Below are 18110 nucleotides of genomic sequence, written 5' to 3'. Positions count from 1 at the left end.
TGCAGGTTTCACTAAGACCTCTGTGTAGGTTATTGTTACAGTTAGTTTGTAACCTTGAATACATAATGAGTTAGTAGTTGGAATTATTATCAGTATTAGTCTATTTTAGTCTGTTACATTAGATGGCTAGCTTGCAAGGTCAGACAGTTTATCTTTTTCTATTATTTGAACTAAAAAACAAAGTCATTTTACAGAATAACAGACTGTCTTGAAGTGACAGTTTATTTATAATGACAGAGTTTACAGGACTAGGGACTATCTAACAATAGCAGAGAGTTTCAAACAGCAGTTTTTTTAATACCAGATAGAGGTTACTATGCTTCATAATAACTTGCTTACACAGGTGGGGAGTACAGCCAGAATGGAGTGCAAGGCTAGGAGGTTTCTGAAAAGGAAACTGCTCACCCTTCCAGCAGTGAGGACAGGTGCCTGGACATGCCTTATGGCAGCGGTTCTCAACTGGTGGGTCGCGACCCCTTTGGGGTCGAACGATCCTTTCACAGGGGTCGCCTAAGACCATCAGAAAACACATATATAATTACATATTGTTTTTGTGATTAATCACTATGCTTTAATTATGTTCAATTTGTAACAATGAAAATACATCCTGCATATCAGATATTTACATGATGATTCATAACAGTAGCAAAATTACAGTTATGAAGTAACAACGAAAATAATTTTATGGTTGGGGGTCACCACAACATGAGGAACTGTATTAAAGGGTCACGGCATTAGGAAGGTTGAGAACCACTGCCTTATGGGATGTAGCCCCTCAATGACTGTGGGCAAAGCTGACCTGGAGAACATGGCCTTGGGCTTACACAGCCTCGTCGATCACTCCTTGACTGTCCATGTGGACTTGCTTTGCTGCCTGCATGACACTCAGAAACAGTCCCACTCCAGGCCAGCTCACCCCAATACACATGAGTGTGGCTCTCCTGGCCGCGAGCTCCCAGGCCCCCGGCATTCTGGGATAATTCAGTGGCCAGAAACCACACGCTGCAAGGTTCCCTCGCCTTTGCATCTGTGAAAGTACGCACCCATCTTTCTGTGGGCCTGGTGGTGATGGTGTGTTCCACAAACTCTAAAGTGTGTGCTGATGACTGGGCAGCTCCTTAAAAGGCAGATGCCTCGCCTGTAACAAGGTCCCAGGTGATGCCCAGGCTGCTGGCCCGAGGCTCACACACCGAGTGGGGAAGCTGTAGAAGACCCCCCACAATGTCTCGTCACCTACAGGGTTTGGCACACGGGGAAATGATGGGCAGATCTGCGTGTCAGTGTGTGTCCTGCTTGCGTGGCTCTGCCTCTACCTCTGCGGGAAACTTCATTGCCTTTTATAGACCAACTGAACAGAAGTGGGAAGAAAAATTACTGCGGAAAACAAGCAGAAAGTGACCGCAAATTAAGAATTCCTGGACAACCCGCTTGGGACCCCGCTCTGCTACAGAGAGCTTTGTTACTTTACCTTCTCTAATAAAACTCTGCTTTTGCTAAAAATAAAAAGAATTTCTGCTCTGAAAAACACAGTTAAGAGGATGAAAATACAAGCCACAGTCTGGAAGAAAATGTTTTCAAATCACATATCTTCTAACGGAATTATCCAGAATATATAAAGAACTCTCAAAACACAATAAGAAAACAAACCACCCAGTTTTTTAAAAAGCCAAAGGATTTGAACAGACACTTCACCAAAGAAGATATTCAAGTGGCCAATAAGCACATGAAAAGATACTAAGTACCATTAATCATTAAGAAAACACAAATTATGCCGAAACCAGTTTGGCTCAGTGGATAGAGCGTCGGCCTGCGGACTGAAAGGTTCCGGGTTCGATTCCGGTCAAGGGCATGTACCAGGGTTGCGGGCACATCCCCAGTGGGAGATGTGCAGGAGGCAGCTGATTGATGTTTCTCTCTCATCGATGTTTCTAACTATCTCTCTCCCTTCCTCTCTGTAAAAAATCAATAAAATATATTTTTAAAAAAAAAAAAAGAAAACACAAATTAGCCCTAGCCAGTATAGCTCAGTGAATAGAGCGTCGGCCTGCAGACTGAAGGGTCCAAGGTTTGATTCTGGTCAAGGGCACACGCACAGGTTACGGGCTCAATCCCCAGTAGGGGGCATGTAGGAAGCAGCCAATCAATGATTCTCATCATTGATGTTTCTCTTTCTCTCTCCCTCTCCCTTCCTCTCTGAAATCAATTAAAATCTATTTTTTTAAAATATATTTTATTGATTTTTTACAGAGAGGAAGGGAGAGAGAGATAGAGAGTTAGAAACATCAATGGGAGAGAAACATCGATCAGCCGCCTCCTGCACACTCCTACTGGGGATGTGCCCGCAACCCAGGTACATGCCCTTGACTGGAATCGAACCCGGGACCTTTCAGTCCGCAGGCCGACGCTCTATCCACTGAGCCAAACTGGTTTCGCTAAAATCTATTTTTTTTAAAAAAAGAAAGAAAACACAAGTTTAAAACCACAATGAGAAATCAGAAACATCAAAAAGGATATATGCACCCCTATGTTCATAGCAGCACAATTCACCATAGCTAAAACAGCCTAAGTGTCCATCAGCAGATGAATGGATTAAAAAACAGTGGTTGCTGAAGCCGGTTTGGCTCAGTGGATAGAGTGTCGGCCTGCGGACTGAGGGGTCCGGGGTTCGATTCCGGTCAGGGGCATGTGCCTGGGTTTCGGGCATATCCCCGGTGGGAGATGTGCGGGAGGCAGCTGATCGATGTTTCTCTCTCATCGATGTTTCTGACTCTCTGTCTCTCTCCCTTCCTCTCTGTGGGAAATCAATAAAATATATTAAAAAAAAAAACAAACAAAAAAAACCCAGTGGTACATCTACACCATGGAATACTACACTGCTGTAAAAAAAAAAGGAGAAATTCTTGCTATTTGCAACCATATGGATGGACCTGGAGAGCATTATGCTAAGTGAAATAAGCCAGTTGAAGAAAGATAAATATCACATGATCTCACTCATTTGTGGAATATAATGAACAAAATAAACTGATGAACAAAAATAGATCCAGAGACATAGAAGCACCGAACAGACCCTCAAACCTCAGAGGGACGGCAGGGGAGGAGGGTTAAGAGATCAACCAAAGGACTTATGTGCATGCCTATGAGCATAACCAATGGCCACAGACAGAAGGAGGGTTTTTGGAGGTTTTTTTTGAGTTGTCTTACATTTAATCGATCAATATTACAAAGTGTTCATGCTACATACAACCTCATAACATCCAGGGGTGTGGGTGCCTATAAAAGGGGGGACTCTGTCCGACCTCTGTCCTACAGGGGGGCTCACCGGCCTGGCCTCCTGCGAGGTCAGGGGCTGTGGACACTTGACCCGCAAGCTTCCGAGTGCTGAGCTCGGAGCCCTGCTCCTCCAGGCCTTCCCGTGAGCTGCGCGTGAACCTGCGCGGCAGGTGGGACCTTCGCAGGCATGGCTGTGAGCAGGCACACGCCACGAGAGAGCTGCCTCAGGGGCCTTTACCTTCTCTAAGAAAATTCTGTTTTTGCTAAAAATAAAAAGTAATGTCTCCTTTCCCCCCCATTGACCTCTCCCTGCTGGCTCCTCCCTCCCCAGTCACTCATGTTATATGCTACCCCCGGGGCTGCTTCTCGTTCTCCTCCCTCAGCTCTGTGCGCCTCTGGCTGCAAGGCAGCGGGGCCTAACGCCTGAGCCCACTCGCCCGCCCGCGATCTCTCGAAGTGGCCCCGAACTCCCCGAGGTCCAGGGCCGGCGTTTAGCTGGCTGGACCAGGTCGACTGCGGAGCAGTTTGGGCTTAAGCACTAAGGCCAGGCTGAGCTCCCGAAGACAGACGTTCTTGCAGAGAACAATGGAAAACGTCTACCCCACCTCCGATGCTGGGGAATTGGGATCAGCCAGCTACACGCCGGCCCTGGACCTCGGGGAGTTCGGGGCCACTTCGAGAGATCGCGGGCGGGCGAGTGGGGCGCGCTGGCCGCAGTGGACGGCAGGCGCAGGACCGGCGCCTCGACGTCTGAAGGATTTCTCGGTGGGGGCGGCCACCCCAGGTCCTGCCTCGCGTGGGAGGCGAGCGCTGAGAACCTGCACACCCAGCTCGGCCAGAAGACGTGCCAAGGCCGGGAGCTGGAAACCAGTGTCGCCAAGTAGGTCTGGGTGAACCGCGGACCCGGCCAGGGCGCGGCGGGGCGGGGCAGGGAGGGGCGGGGCCTGGTCTGGGGGCGGGGCCAAGCCAGGAGGCGGGGCTACGAGGGGCGTCCAGGTTAGAACCGAAGGGGACCTCTGGGAGTTGTCTCCCTTTGCTCCCTTTGCTCCCTTAGCTCCCGTAGCTCCTGTTGCTCCGGCCCGAGACTTTCTCGGGCCGCTGGAGGGTGGAGAGCCGCTGGTTTGCAGAGGGCGTGCTGGGGAGCCAGGTCGGGCGGCCGTCGGGGTTTGTCCGGCTGGTGGAGGGACTGTCGGAGGAGACGTACTCCTGCACCGGGTGGTTTGCCTGCCTGGTGAACTGGCCAACCCGAAGGCGGGAACCAGCAGATACCCCGGTAGCTGAAGAGAGAGGCGAGTCCCGCGAGGAAGGAGGGAGGAGAGAGAGAGGAGCTTTCGGGAACGGACAGAACCAGGCCGCAGGGCTGGGAAGGATCTCAGCAAGTGGGCTGGAGGGCCTGTGGGGCTGGAAGGCGATGGCAGGGGGCTAGCGAGCAGGCTGCCGGGGAAGGGGGCCCTCATCCGCCTGTTGCTTGTAGTCACGATTGCAACCCGCCTCCGCTCACCGGTAACAATGGCCACAACGATGCGGACCCAGAGGCCATAGAAGGGCCAGTGCAAAGAGAGGTCAGTGCCCTGTCCTATCTGCATTGTCACTGAATCCCCATATATGGAGGCCACAAATATGAGGAGCGGGACTGTGGGATGGAGAGAGCACATTCTGACGAGAGAGAGAGAGAGAGAGAGAGAGAGAGAGAGAGAGAGAGAGAGAGAGAGAGACTCCCAATGGGGCCCGGCTTCCCACCCCGTCCTCCCAGGCACCCCACCCCCACCCCCCACGCCCTCCCCATACACAGCTGTGCCTCCCCGGAGCCTATGAAAATATGAGTTTCTTCCACCTCCCCAGCATGATAGAATGTGAAGGCATGGAGTGATGGCCGCTTCAGGACCCCCCAAATGGGTCAATGAACCTCTCTACCACCTGGAACATTTGTACTGACCCCTGCCACCCCCACCACCATGCCTGGAACACCAGACGGGGCAGCACTGGGAGACGTCTCCCAGAACCCTCCTCCCATGAACCCTCCTCCCACACCTGTGAGGAAGCTGCAGAAGGTGACTCAGAGGGGCAGGAAGGGTGAGGAGCACCACAGGATGGAGAGGGTGCTGGGCCAGCAGGAGTAGAACAGGTGTATGACAGAGAGGTACATACCTGGTGGAGGTGTGCAGGGGGTGGAGGGAGAGAATTCATGACTCGCCAAGTTACCTACAGTCCCCGGTACCCCCTGTACCACCCCATCATTCCCTACTCTGTCTTCCTTACCCCAGCCCCAGCCCTTCGCCCATCCACTTTCTCCACATTCATGGTGGTCTCACTGCCCCACATCCACCCCTCTCCCACATAGCTGTCCTTCATGCCCCTCGCCCTCTCCGACTGGCCTGCCGAATGCACACCCCTCCCGGACTGCACACACTCACTTGTCACCCCAAAATGGAAAGGGGCTCTAAGATAACAGAAACAGACCATCCCCTCTCCTTCCTGTCTTTCCTGTCTCTTCTGGAACATGTGGTTGTATTTTATGTGCCTTTACATCCCAAAACAACTCTTATCTGGTCTTTGTCTTCTAATTACCCCATTACTAGGACACCTGAAGTGGGGCCTGGGGGCTTCCTCAAGGCAGGGCTCAGGGAGGGGTTGAGGAGCTAGGAAGTACCATAGATCGGTCATATGTGTAGCTTTGTGTGAGCCTCCGATGTCTGCCTGTCTGTCTGTTTCTCTGAGTATTTCCAAGAGAGAGGGAGTTTGGTGGAGAGAGACTCCCCAACCAGGAAACTTGAAGGAGCAGGTGCGCCCCCCCCCGCCCCTCCCCCCCCCCGCCACGACCACTACCTTCATTTCCTGGACTTCAGTCCCTTTGATGCTCTTTGCACAGATCTTCCCAGGGCTGCTTCCTTCTTGTCATTTGTGTCTCAGTTCAAATGTTACCTCCAGGATCTTCTCCAAAGCTCCCCCCCACACACACACACACACACGCACACGCAAGGGAGTATTCTACATCACAGCCCTTGCTGTATTTTCCCCATAGCTGCTGCCTGGTTTTATCTTGCTTATTAAATTGTTCACAATTGGAAATTGTTCTTTCCACCTGGCCCCAGACCCAGGATGTCCTCCTTGAGGACAAGGCCCTTATGTTTTCATCTCTGTATCCCCAGGTCTTAGAACAATGCCTGGCACATAGAAGGCATTCAGTAAACAGGCGTAGAATTGATTGAATTAAACACAGCGATGCTTGGTTGCTCAGGAAAGACCTTTATTGCTGACTGCCGTCTTTGTCCTGCTCCCTGCATCTCCATCCCCTGCTGGAGCCCTGGCGCTGCCCTATCTTCTCCCCCAACCTGCAGGAGCCTTGCACCCCAGCATCTGCACACCCACCACCACCGCAGCCTCGGATCCCTGGGCAGGGAGGAGTGGGCTGACACGCTGGAGCCTTGAGCCTAGTCTCCAAGCCCGGTTCCCAGCAGAACTGACCTCTGCTCTGGAAGAATCCCTTTCCAGCCAGCCCCACCCCCCTTATAAAGCCACAGCGGGAAACCACTGCTCCTTTAAGCACACAGTCCCCCAAAGAGCCTCAATACAGCTCCACCAACATTTATTGCAGGTTTCTCATATGCCAGGCACAGTGCCCGGTGAGTCTCCAAAGTCACAGACATGCCAATGCCAGTGCCTGTCTCCCTCTGAGTCTCCGAGAGTCCCTGCGCCTCCTGTGGTCAGCGTGGCAGTTTCTGTCCTGGGCAAGTTTCTGTGCACGAGTGAAGGGAAGGGGTGATGGCCTAGCTCAGAGAAGGCCTTGTGCCAGACCTGGGCCCCCCTCGCCAGCAGCTGTCTGCTCCACTCTGTCAGTCCCTCAGCTCCTTGTGGCATCGCATGGGGGCCATTTCTCATCCAGAAGCAGACCCTCTCTATTCTCTGCCCATTGCTTGGCCCCACGTCTCTGTGAGAGGACCAGGATGAAGGCAGGAAGGCCCAGCAGCTCACCAGCTGGCCCATGATCCACAGCTTCCGTTTCTTCCGTTTCTTGGGGTCCAAGGCCAAGGCTGGACGCTGATTATAGTTCAGTTGGGTGCTTTCCCAGCAAAGATTACAGACGCCAAGCTTTGGGGCAAGGAGAAGGGCTTGTGGGCTTCAGGGGCCCTCAGGCCCCAGCTACTGGCCGTCTTCAGAAGTCCCTTGGGCTCCTCTGCCAGGCTGCTTGTCTGCTCCATAACATCACCCTCTAATTGTCATGGGACTCTGGCCTCCAAGAGTCCCAGATCCCAGGGCTCTCAACCGAGCTCTGGCCTCTGGCCGCCAAGCCACATCCAGCTCATTCTCCTCTGGCACTCAGACCTGGGGTCTTTCTCGGAGAGAACAATAGTTAAAATGGGGGCTGAGGGAAGAACTGGGGCAGTCACTCATGGGGGAGAAGGCAAGATCATACACATACCACACTCACAGATACACACACACACACACACACACACTCTCCGAGAAACACACACTGGATTCTTCTAGAAGAGAAAACCTGGCTTGAGAGGACATAGGAAACACCCTGAGAATGAAATCTAATACTTCTTCGATTCAAAGGGCAGGACTGGCTGTTGCTATAGAACCGAAGAGAGTCACTACTGATCTCTTGGGTCCAGATCAGCCGCTCTGCACTAAGCCTCTGTCTCCATTGGCCACACACTCAAACCAGCCTCGTTCTCCCTCATTGCCTGGGCTCTGACCATCCTGTTTTCATTGGCTGCCTTGTCCTGAAGCTTGGTCCCTATTGGTTGCCACTAGAGGTAGTATTTCCACTGACAGCGAATCCAATAGATAGATGAGCTTTGTCCTCTCTGTGCCACGCTGCCAGCTGTCCCCACCTGTGCCCCCTCCCCAGCATGCATTAGGATTGGGGGGCACTGGGGTTTCCTGAAGACGGTCCAGCAGCCTCAAGGAGCCTCTGGTGCTGGCGAAGGTGCCTCCTCCTTTCATGTTCCCCTGTGACTTCACACACCAGTTGGGCAGGGAAGGCCCCAGGAAGGCCCTTCAGCCAGCCTGGAGAAAGAGAGAAGGGGCCCCAGGGGAGCCAGGGAAAGGGGCAGTCAGGAGGGAAAGGAGGCACCATGGGGTCTAGTGTCTGAGGGTCATGGTGAGAACGGGAGCATTGGTAGAAAAGCCACTGGAGGTGACAGTATCACCAAAGAGGGTCAGGGTCACCCCTTTGTCAAGCCCTGCAGTGGCTGCTCATCCCACTCAGAGTGGAAGCCCGAATCCTTGCAGGGATCTCTGAGGACCCACATGATATAGTTCCTGTTATCTCTATGACCTTGTCTGCTTCTCTCCCTTCTCCTCACTCCCTCTAGCCACACTTGCCTCCTTACTGTCTCCTAAACACACCAACCACAGTGCCTTCCACTGACTCTAGTCTCTGACTGGAACCTTCTTCCTCTGGATGCCACGTGCCTAAATTCCTCAGCTCCATCAAGTCATCGCCGACACGGTGCCTCCTCCTGGAGGTCCACCTCAGCCTCCCTGTTTAAACCTGTAACCCACCCAGCCCTGGGACGCCTGCCCTCCTTGACTGCTGCACTTGGGTTTTTGCCATAGACTCATCACCTTCGGACGCACTATATGCAATTTACTTTTGATCTTGTTTGTTCTTTATTGTTTCTCCTCCACTAGAACGCATGCTTCGCAGCACAAGGATATCTGTGTGTTTGATTCACAGCGCCTAGAACAGAGAGCGGCCCCTCCCAGGTGCTTAATATTTACTGAATGAAGAAATAAAAGGCTCACCTTCAGGGCTCTTGTGTAGGTGCTTGGGGGGAGCCCTGGACTCCAGACCCTGTCCCTCAGTCTTGGCTGGTGTCGAAGGCTCTGAACACAGATCCTGGGAACATTCTGGTTGGGGTTGGGTGACATTTACAGCAGGATCAAGACTATATTTAGCTTCTCCCCCATATTTCCCCTTGAGATTCTTTTCCTTCCTTCTCCCTCTAGGGGTTACTCACCACAGTCCTCATAGATGGTGTCTGGGGAGCAGGGAAGGGGGCCGGGGGTGGGGAAGGCTCCCAGCCAGCGCTGCATGTCTGATCTGGTGGGACAAGGGAGGGTCCCAATTGGCCCAGGAGATCCTACCAGGGGTTAGGCAGGGGCCACAGAGAAGAGAGATTGGGGAGGAGGTGGTAGGCTCTGAGAGGTCAGGTCAAGGCCCCTTTAGGAGACACAACTCACAGGGAGGAAGCTTGGAGTAGCCGTTGGGTGGGGCGGCCCTGGTGGTTGCTGAGAAGGGAGAGGCGGAACGTCGGGGGTCCAGATGGGTCTGGAACCTGCTGGGCCTGGACCAGGGAGCGATGGGCATAGTCCAGCACCTGTAGCCGCTGCCCACTGCCCAGGGGAGAGGAAGTTCAGAAGGAGAGCAGACTGCTTCTCCCCACCCCTGCCTGGCCTCCCACCCTCCCTGGGACCCACCTCTTAGGCTGCGTGATGAGCAGCAGGTCACTAAAGAGCAGCAGGCAGAGGGGAGTGAAGCGGGGGCGCGAGGTGAAGAGCATGCCCCCTCTCCGGCACCCTAACTCCGTCAGCTCCCCCTGCAACTCCAGGCGCCTCGACCAGGAGACCAGGGGCAGGGCCTGGGAGGGAGCAGGGAGGAGGTTCTGGCTTCTTTATCGTACAAAATGGGGAAAGGGATGGTGGGGAGTCTAGACAGAAGCTGACCTTGACTTTGTGGAAGCGCAGCCTCTGGGTGAGCCGGATCAGCTCCTCCGTCTGCTTCATGCGCCCCACCTCAGCACTGCAACGCTCAATGATCTGGGTGAGGGGAGCTCGGTCACTCACCCCTACTCCCTTCCTCCCTTCCCTCTCCCTGACCCCCTCCTCGCCTCCCTGGGCCTCAGCATCCCCCGCAGCCCACCTTGCTGATAGCACCCAGGGCCTTCTGGGCATTCTCCTGGCGGCTGGACCCCTCCTCTGTCTGGTGGAGGATGTTCTGAGGACAAGGAGGAAGGGTGACTGGGCCCCTGCTCTGCAGCCCTGGGGTTCAGAGGGGCTGCAGCTCAGAGGCCCCTTGCCTGGCTTGGCAACATGCTCAGTTTGGGGTTCACAGGGCTGAGGAACCAGCCTCAACAAGGCTGAGAGACCTCGCCACTCACTGTCTGCCTAACCCTGAGCAAGTCTCGTTACCTCTCTGAGCCTCGGTTTCTGCATCTGTAAATTGGGGGCAATACCCACCTAGCCTACCAATGGAGGATTCAGCAACGTAATATATGCAAAGCACTTAACATAGTCCTTGGCACATAGTGAGTGCTGGAAAGAAGGGTGCTGTTATTTTAATAATTACTAACCACAACTATTAGTAAAAACAATGAAGCACAGTGGTTAGAGTGCCTGGAATGAAACTTTGTCTCCATCAGTGATTTTCTGGATGACCTGGACAAGTTATTTAACCTCTCAGAGGAAGGGAGAGGGAGGGAGAGATAGAAACATCGATGATGAGAGAGAATCACTGATTGGCCCCCTCCTGCACGCCCCCTACTGGGGATGAGCCTGCAACCCAGGCATGTGCCCTTGACCGGATCGAATCTGGGACCCTTCAGTCCACAGGCCGATGCTCCACTGAAACAAACCAGCTAGGGCTCAACCTTTTATTTTTTAATTCAGAATCACCCAGCTCAGGAGCCTTTTTAGAAATGTAATACCACAGATATGCTGTATCTCTTATGTAGCAGGGCCCTTTGAAGTTCCACAACCATTGGAATATTTAGGATATTTTTTACCTCCCAAAGAATCAATTTTGCCTCCTTGGGCGTGATATCACCCCACTGGGGAGGGAGGTATGCAGTGAGAGGTACAGCTGAGGTGGCCACCACATTCCCTCAGAGACCCAGAGAGAGAAAGGGACTTGCCCAAGGTCAATCAGCCAGTTCGAGAACTCCTGCCTCTAGCCAGAGGTTCATTTCCTGCACCCAGCATGCTCCCTGAGACATTTGAGTAGCTCCAGGCAGAGTCTGGCGGGTCCTGGACTGAGAGGCCCCGATTGGATCTGATTTAGGGAAGCCCTGTGTTCACGGCGGGGTGGGAGATGGCGATGGCGATGGCGGGGCAGGAGAGGCCCCGGCCGCACGGTACCTGCAGCAGCATGCGGAGCCGCGTGATGCGCTGAAAGGGCAGCAGCAGGAAGGACGGCAGCGGGAGCCGCTCACACTTGGGGAGGCTCTGCAGCCGGCGCAGCTCCGCGGAGAAGCGCACGTTCGTGTCCCTGCAGAAGCAGCCCCGGCCGCTGGAGTGGGCCTGGAGGCCCGGGTCACCCGCCTGCCCGGGCCTGGACCCCCACCCCTGCACCCTGGGCTCCCCCACAGGTGTGACCTGGCCCCTGCCCTGGAGCTCACATAAGGCGGCTGTAGGTCTCCTCCTGGTACTGCTGGTTGCGCACGTAATCCACGTACACGGAGAAAGGGCCCACGGCGTGGGCATGCACCACGTCGCAAAGGTCGTTGATGTGGGGGGAAGAGCGTACACGGGACAGCAACGCCTCGAGAAACCTGCAGGGGTGGGGAGCCGTCGGCGAAGGGGAGCAGAGAGCCAGGGGCCCTGGGACAGGCTGCAAGTTAAGGGGCGCTCCGTTGGCTGAGAGGGCAGCACCCCACTGACCACTCGCTGACTTCCTGGACTCTCTGCACGTTGGAGAAGAGGGTGTGGTGGTCGCGGGGGGTGAGCGTGTCCCGGAGCGCCTGGCTCCGCACGAAGGTGTCGGTCAGCAGCTGCAGGGAGCGCAGGTAGGAGGCCTCGGAGGTCACCACCTCGAACAGGCTCTGCGGGGGAAGAGGAGGGGCCACGTGGAAAACTCAGTTCCCAGCCTGCCCAGGGCCCAGCCGCACTCCTGCCCCGGCCAGCCCCCCGTACGCCACCTCCTGCATGCGCCTCTCCTGGGGGCTGAGCGTGTCCAGGAGGCCACTGGCTCGCACCGCCGGGAGCTCCTGCCACAGCGTGTTTCGGGGGCCAGGGAGTCGGGCGAAGGTGGGAGCGTCTCCAGGGTTTGTCGGAGAGGAACTCCCCTCCGTACTGACCCCCCACAGCTCCTCTGACAGCACGGCTGCGCGGTAGGTCTGGTACAGGGGTTCTGGAGAGCAGACAGCGCATCAGGGAAGTCCAGTGCCCCCAGAGCCCTTCTCCCAGCCTGAGGGTCACAGCAGGGACCCCCAGGCCCAGAGGCCTCACCATCCTGCAGGGGCACCTCCCAGTTCTGCTCCTTCAGCTCCTTCAGGCCCTCATCCCTGTGGAGAGAAGAAGGGATGGAGTCCCCCAGAGCCAACCCAGCTGCACACCTCCAGGGGCGCTAGCCACGTGATAGTGTAAGGTTGTGTGCGGGGACCCTCGCGGCTCCCAGACCAAACCCCAGATATTGTTATGTGCCTGTTGTATGGGAGGCCCCGACTCAGCGGGCTCCATCTCCGCCCGATATCTCAATGCTGTGTACCAGAGACTTCCAAGTCTTTACCTTTCCAGCCCTCTCACGTAGCAACCACCATCTGAAATGTCCTCTCTGTGGCTCCGTGAGACTCAGCATGATAAACCCAAACTCACACCTCCCCTTCGCCCGCCTGCAGCTCTGTCCCTCCTGTTCTGGTTACGACATACCCATTCCCCCAAGCTAAAACCCCAGGAGAACAAACACCAGTAAATACTTATTGAATGAATGAATGGGCTCAGATGAACTCTGATAGTGATGGGGAATCTAAGATCATTAACTAGCCCAGACGACACTGAAGAGATAATTACAATAGAGGCATGAGGTGGGGAACTAAAATGGAGCACTTACTAGGGACTGGTTCTTCACCAATGTTATAGTCTATGAAGTAGTTGGTATGCTTACCCCCATTTCACAGATGAGGAGCCTGAGACCCGGAAAGGTTAAGTGACTTACAGAAGGTCACAGAGCTGATAGGGGACAGCGCTGGGATTGCTTGTCTCTAGAGCCCCAGGCCGCCTTCACTCCACCTTTGTGGAGGTGGGACTTAGCAGGACCTGCAGAGTCTGCCCTCAGGTAGGAGTAAGGCGGGGACGGTTGTTGGTACCTGCCCTCCATGGTTGCTGGAGCATCATTCTGAGGGGCTTCATCTGGACTGTTCCCTAGAGAGAGAGCCCAGAGTGAAGAGAATAAATCCCCAGAATCCCCACCCGACTCCTGACTCCTGCCCCAGCAGAGACTGTTACCATAAAAACTACCACTCCCATCAGCCCTGGAGCTGCAGCTGGCGGAGAAACAAAACAAGCTCAGGGCCTATTGGGGGTTGTAGTTTGTTCATCTGTAGACCGCTACCCCTCCACCCCTTCCCCTCCCAGCCAAAGGACCCACTCTCCCAGGCCCTGTACCTGTTTGGTTTCCATCTTCAGAGGGCAGACGAAGATCTGGCTGTGGGGGGTCCCCCGAGATGGTGGGGTCCTGCCTGACCCGAGTTGGTTTTGGGGGTTTGAGAGGTGGCAGGAGTTTGCGCTCAGCAGTGGAGCGGTAAGACGTGAGGACCACTGAGGGGTGACTGATGCTGGGAGGGTTGGGGCGGGAGCGGGAGGCCCGCAGTGGGGAGGCTCGGCAGAGGGCCTTGGGACCATCCTCATAGCCCCCCACAGGGACCCACCGGAGCTCCAGGCCAGGCCGGGCTACATGGCAGACACAGGGGCAGCAGGGCGGGCAGGCCTGGGCAGCATCTGTGGGAGATGAGGTGTCCTAAGGAAAAAACCCTTGGCCCCACGCTGCCCAGGGTCCTTCCCCTTAACCTGCCCAGCAGCTGAACATGGCCCAGCCCCAGGCATCTACTCTTCAACACGGACTCTCTTCAAACTCCCAGAAATATGAAAATCAGATCTTCCAAACGTAAAATCCAATGTTTAAACGGTAGCCCCTGAAAGGACCCAGCCTTAAACCATTGAAAACAATAAAAGATGAGCTGGATTGAGCCCCCCTCGCCCCATGAAATGCTTACCCGGTGCGCCATTCTCCTGGGATCCCCTTCTCCTGAGGCTGCCCCGGAGAGTCTCTCTCTCCCCATTCACATCCATGCCCCCCTGGGGAGCTGGCTCTGTCGCGTGTGCAGCCTGGACCCGGCCCTCAGTCCCCCATTCGAATTTGCCAGCCAGTCTCCGCACAGTGCCTGGGGCAGAGGCAGGGCCATCCTGGGCTTGGCCCCGGGGGGCTGGGTGCGGCAGGGGCAGAGGTGTGCGGGGTGACCCGGAGGGTTTGGGTGGGGGGACTGGAGACCTGGGTGCAGGTTCTGGGGAGATGGAGCGCCGGGACACTGGACTGGGGGTGCTGGAAGGGGAGTCTGGGGAGGCCTGAGAGTCGAGGCTGGTTTTAGAAGCGGAAGGGGGCAGCAGGCCAGGGGGCTTGAGGGAAGAGGCAGGGGGTTCCCAGAAGATGGGGGAGCACATTGGGGTCGGTGCATCATTGGAGGTGCCAGAAGGTTCTTGAGGAGAAGAGCCATTGTGGGGGGGCCCAGGGGACTGGGCAGCCCGAGGTCGAGAGGGGGGGCGCGGGCGGATGATCCGAGGGGGCTTCTGGGTAGGGGGTGTTGCTATAGGAAGAGACGGGTCTGACATCTTCCTTTGAGCTTTTCAAAGGAGTGGGGGGCTCTGCTGGAGTCATCCCCTGAGGAAGAGGGAGGGAGAGACAGAGAGACCCTCAGTGGCACCCCCTGGCCTGGCCTGGGTAGACGACGCCTCAAGGCAGAGGTTCTCAACCTGTGGGTCGCAACCCCTTTGGCAGTCAAACGACCCTTTCACAGGGGTCACCTAAGACCATCCTGCATATCAGATATTTACATTATGATTCATAACAGTAGCAACATTACAGTTATGAAGTAGCAACGAAAATAATTTTATGGTTGGGTCACAACATGAGGAACTGTATTTAAAGGGCCAGAAGGTTGAGAACCACTGCTCTAAGCAGAGCTTGTTTGCCAGCAAATCAGCCATGATTTTGGAGTCAGGAGGGAAGGCTGCTGTGCTTCCTCTCCTTCCTGCTCATTCCCAGTCTTCTCTCTTCACCTCGCACCCCTCGCATTCCCGAGACCCCTCCCAGGCAGCCTTTCTTGGCCCTCCCAGCCTCCCTTCCTCTCTGGCCTGTAGCTTCTGCAGCCACAGTCTGGATGGAGGAGACAGTGAGGCTAGGGTGGGGGTGCCCCAGCAGAGACCCAAGGCAGGGGAGGGGGCACAAGAGAAGGGGATGGAAGGGAACTGAGCTCGCCAGTCTAGCCACAACGCCTAGGCTTGATGAGTTGTGTGTGTGTATGTCCATAGAGTGTGCGTGCGAAGGTTGTGAGTGTAGTTTAAGTGTGTGTGCGCTGTTCCCAGTGCTATATGAAGGGGTGGCATGCAGGGGGAGAGTGGAATGCGGGGAACGGAGTGGTGGGAGAGGGTGCGAGGGTGGATGTGCTCTGTGCTGTCTGTGGGGACGTTCGCCGTGTGTGAGTGACTGCGCACACGCCCGCCGGTGCTGGCGTTGGGGCTGCATCACTATTTCCCTGCTCCCGCTGGCCCTCCGCCCCCCATTTCCCAGTTCCTCTCTCCGGACTCTCCCTTTCCGGATTATTTTTAGTCTCCTTTTCCTGCCGTAAAGATTCCTGGAGCCTCTGACCCCAAGAGACCAGGAGGCCCCGGACATGGTCTCTCCTGCCCCGTCCTCTTACCCCTGCCCGCCCCATCCCGCCATCGGGTCACAGGGAAAGAGGCCCCAGTGGGAGCCTGGGTCCTGCCGGGATGCCTGAGGGTGGCGAGGAGGCCAGACTGAAGGCCAGAGCATGGGGACCTGGGCTCCACTTCCTCCCTCCGGGAAGGAGGCCGTAATCCTGAGAGGACCGCAGGGTCAGGGCTGGGAGATGGGGGTGAGTCCCAACTCCCCTCAGGAGTCAGCAGGAGAGTCAGACCCCCCACCACCGCCCCAGGCGCCAGATTGGGTTCTTGAGGAACGAGGTAGGGTGGGGGCCTGCGCCGTAGACTGTGAGCCTTGCCGCTCAATGGCCTCTGTATCCTGGCAGGAAGCCCCTTATCAACATGACCCAGGCAGTGGCCTCCCTGGCTGGCCCGCTCCTCCCCAGCTTTGCCCGCTCGGGGGTCCCGCCCCTTCTCAGGTACCTTCCTTTGCTGTTTACTTCCTCTCCCACCCCCCACACAGCCTCGCACAGGGACCCAGGTATTGGCCCGAGCACTCACCCTCGAGTCCTCTCCACTCTCAGTCACCTCCTAGGGCTGAGTGAGTAGGAGCAGGAAACAGGAATCAAATCCTCCTCCCACCGGACACCCCCCCAAGCCACACCGCACTCCACATGCGCACACCGGGGCTCTGGAAGATGGGATGGACCCGTGTCCTGGGGTCCTGAGGTTCACAGGGCCTGGGGAAAGGCTGAAACCGGGGTGTGGACAGCCGGCTACTCTGTATGTGCACGTCCTGTCGGCATTGCTGTGCAGATGGGGGCTCCTGGGCTGGAGGTGAACAGGGGTGGGGTGAGGATGGGGTGAAAATGGCACGGGGCTGGGCTGACACCTCTGGCTCAGCTGAGGGATGGTGCGTGTGCTCCTCGCGGCCTGTCTGACCACCTCTCCCACACCTCACCCGGCTGCCTGTCACCATCGCTTCCAGCCTGTTCCCGGGTGTGAGCCAGCCCACTGTGTCACACCAAGGGGCCCCTCCCCCATCCTCTTCCCCCCAACTCTGCAATAGCTCCCCCTGAATTTACCTTTATCTTTTTGGAAGTGGTTTCTATTTTCAGCCTGTCCTGCCTGCCCCTTGGAGCAAGGAGTGTGGGGCCAGGTCTCCGAGTGTCTGTTCCTGGGTTTCTGGGGCGGGAACTGAGGGCCCAGATTGAGATCTCAGCAGAGGAAGCCAGTTCCTCAGCCCCACCCGGCCATTGTGTCAGGCGTGAGTGTGTGAGTGTGTGTGTGTGTGTGTGTGTGTGTGTGAGTGAGTGTGGAGAAGGGATGGGGCGAGGGTGGAGGTGGAGAGGAAGATCTATCTGAGATCTGTCTCTTTCAGGAGGATATGACTTTGCTGGGCCCCCTGCCTGCTCGCCATTCTCCATCACCGTCTCTCAGGTCCCAGCCTCTGACTTTCTCTGTCCCACTGGGAGGCTTTGATTGGCTGGCAGTCAGTGCCCCTGGGGGCGGGGGTGGGGGGGGGGGGGGGGGGGGAGGGAAGTAGGGTCTCTCTCACCTCTAATTTGCTCTATGCTTGAGCAGCTGAGTTCCAGGGCTGGGGGTGTGTCATAAAAACAGCTGAGGGCGTGGAATGAGCCACACCCCAGGCTGAGAAGTAGGGTAATGGGAGGAAGATGGGAAGGGCAGTTGTGAACTGCCCGTGCCTTTGCCCACACCCACGTGCCTGCCTTTGCCAGACCTTCACACACATACACACACACACCAACAAGACACAGGGAAGGAAAGCCAGAAAGCTGGGGAAAAACATGTTTTAACCTCTTTTTCTTCAGAGTAAAAGCCAAAGTCCTTACAATGACCAACAAGTCCCTGGACTATTTTCCCTCCGACCTAAACTCTCCTCTCCATGCCCTGACTAGTTTGGCTCAGTGGATAGCGCGTCGGCCTGCGGACTGAGGGGTCCCAGGTTCGATTCTGGTCAGGGGCATGTACCTTGGTTGTGGGCACATTTCCAGTAGGGGGTGTGCAGGAGGCAGCTGATCGATGTTTCTCTCTCATTGATGTTTCTAACTCTCTAGCCCTCTCCCTTCCTCTCTGTAAAAAATCAATAAAATATATTTTTTTTAAAATAAAAAATAAAAAAATAAACTCTCCTCTCCGGCACCCTGCTGCCTCGGGGACTTTGCACGGGCTGTGTCTTCTGCATGGAACCCTCCTTCCCAAGACATCCACATGGA

At 55.8% G+C, this 18110-nt stretch overlaps 1 protein-coding gene and 1 long non-coding RNA gene across 4 annotated transcripts; one reads left to right on the top strand and one right to left on the bottom strand.

Annotated features, from left to right (window-relative positions):
• The first annotated feature begins 4290 nt into the window (after positions 1–4290).
• LOC118672179 lies at positions 4291–9026 on the top strand. The gene is made up of 3 exons (XR_004973009.1): positions 4291–4832; positions 5113–5410; positions 8914–9026. It is a non-coding gene; the product is annotated as an uncharacterized LOC118672179 (long non-coding RNA).
• On the bottom strand, positions 6509–17098 carry ARHGEF15 (Rho guanine nucleotide exchange factor 15). 3 transcript variants are annotated; one of them, XM_036341684.1, is made up of 17 exons: positions 16959–17098; positions 16435–16704; positions 14211–14872; positions 13603–13935; positions 13305–13359; positions 12448–12503; positions 12138–12349; positions 11881–12041; positions 11619–11771; positions 11359–11488; positions 10145–10219; positions 9949–10041; positions 9703–9863; positions 9466–9618; positions 9243–9325; positions 9028–9132; positions 6509–8286 (listed from the first exon to the last, which is right to left on the bottom strand). In XM_036341684.1, the coding sequence occupies exons 3-17, from the start codon at positions 14821–14823 to the stop codon at positions 8135–8137; spliced, it is 2535 nt and encodes an 844-aa protein (XP_036197577.1). In that variant the 5' UTR covers positions 14824–14872; positions 16435–16704; positions 16959–17098; the 3' UTR covers positions 6509–8134. The 3 variants fall into 3 exon arrangements, 2 of the variants coding, with proteins under 2 accessions (XP_036197577.1, XP_036197576.1); XM_036341683.1 differs by lacking the exon at positions 16435–16704 and having other exon boundaries at positions 16959–17086; XR_004973008.1 differs by lacking the exons at positions 9703–9863; positions 16435–16704 and having other exon boundaries at positions 8249–8286; positions 16959–17086.
• Positions 17099–18110: the final 1012 nt, after the last annotated feature.

This window comes from Myotis myotis, unplaced genomic scaffold (genome assembly GCF_014108235.1).
Source record: "Myotis myotis isolate mMyoMyo1 unplaced genomic scaffold, mMyoMyo1.p scaffold_m19_p_17, whole genome shotgun sequence".
NCBI lineage: Eukaryota > Metazoa > Chordata > Mammalia > Chiroptera > Vespertilionidae > Myotis > Myotis myotis.
Note: the sequence above shows the minus strand (reverse complement) of the source record. Positions and strands in the feature narration are given on the sequence as shown.

Bases quoted from the DNA above. Each gene is read 5' to 3' on its own strand.
- ARHGEF15 (XM_036341684.1), bottom strand. From the start codon at position 14,823: ATGTCAGACCCGTCTCTTCCTATAGCAACACCCCCTACCCAGAAGCCC. The intron at 9,619-9,702 runs GTGGGTCCCAGG...TCCCCTGGGCAG, and splicing joins CTCATCACGCAGCCTAAGAG to TGGGCAGCGGCTACAGGTGC. The intron at 9,133-9,242 runs GTGAGTAACCCC...AACCCCAACCAG, and splicing joins CACCATCTATGAGGACTGTG to AATGTTCCCAGGATCTGTGT.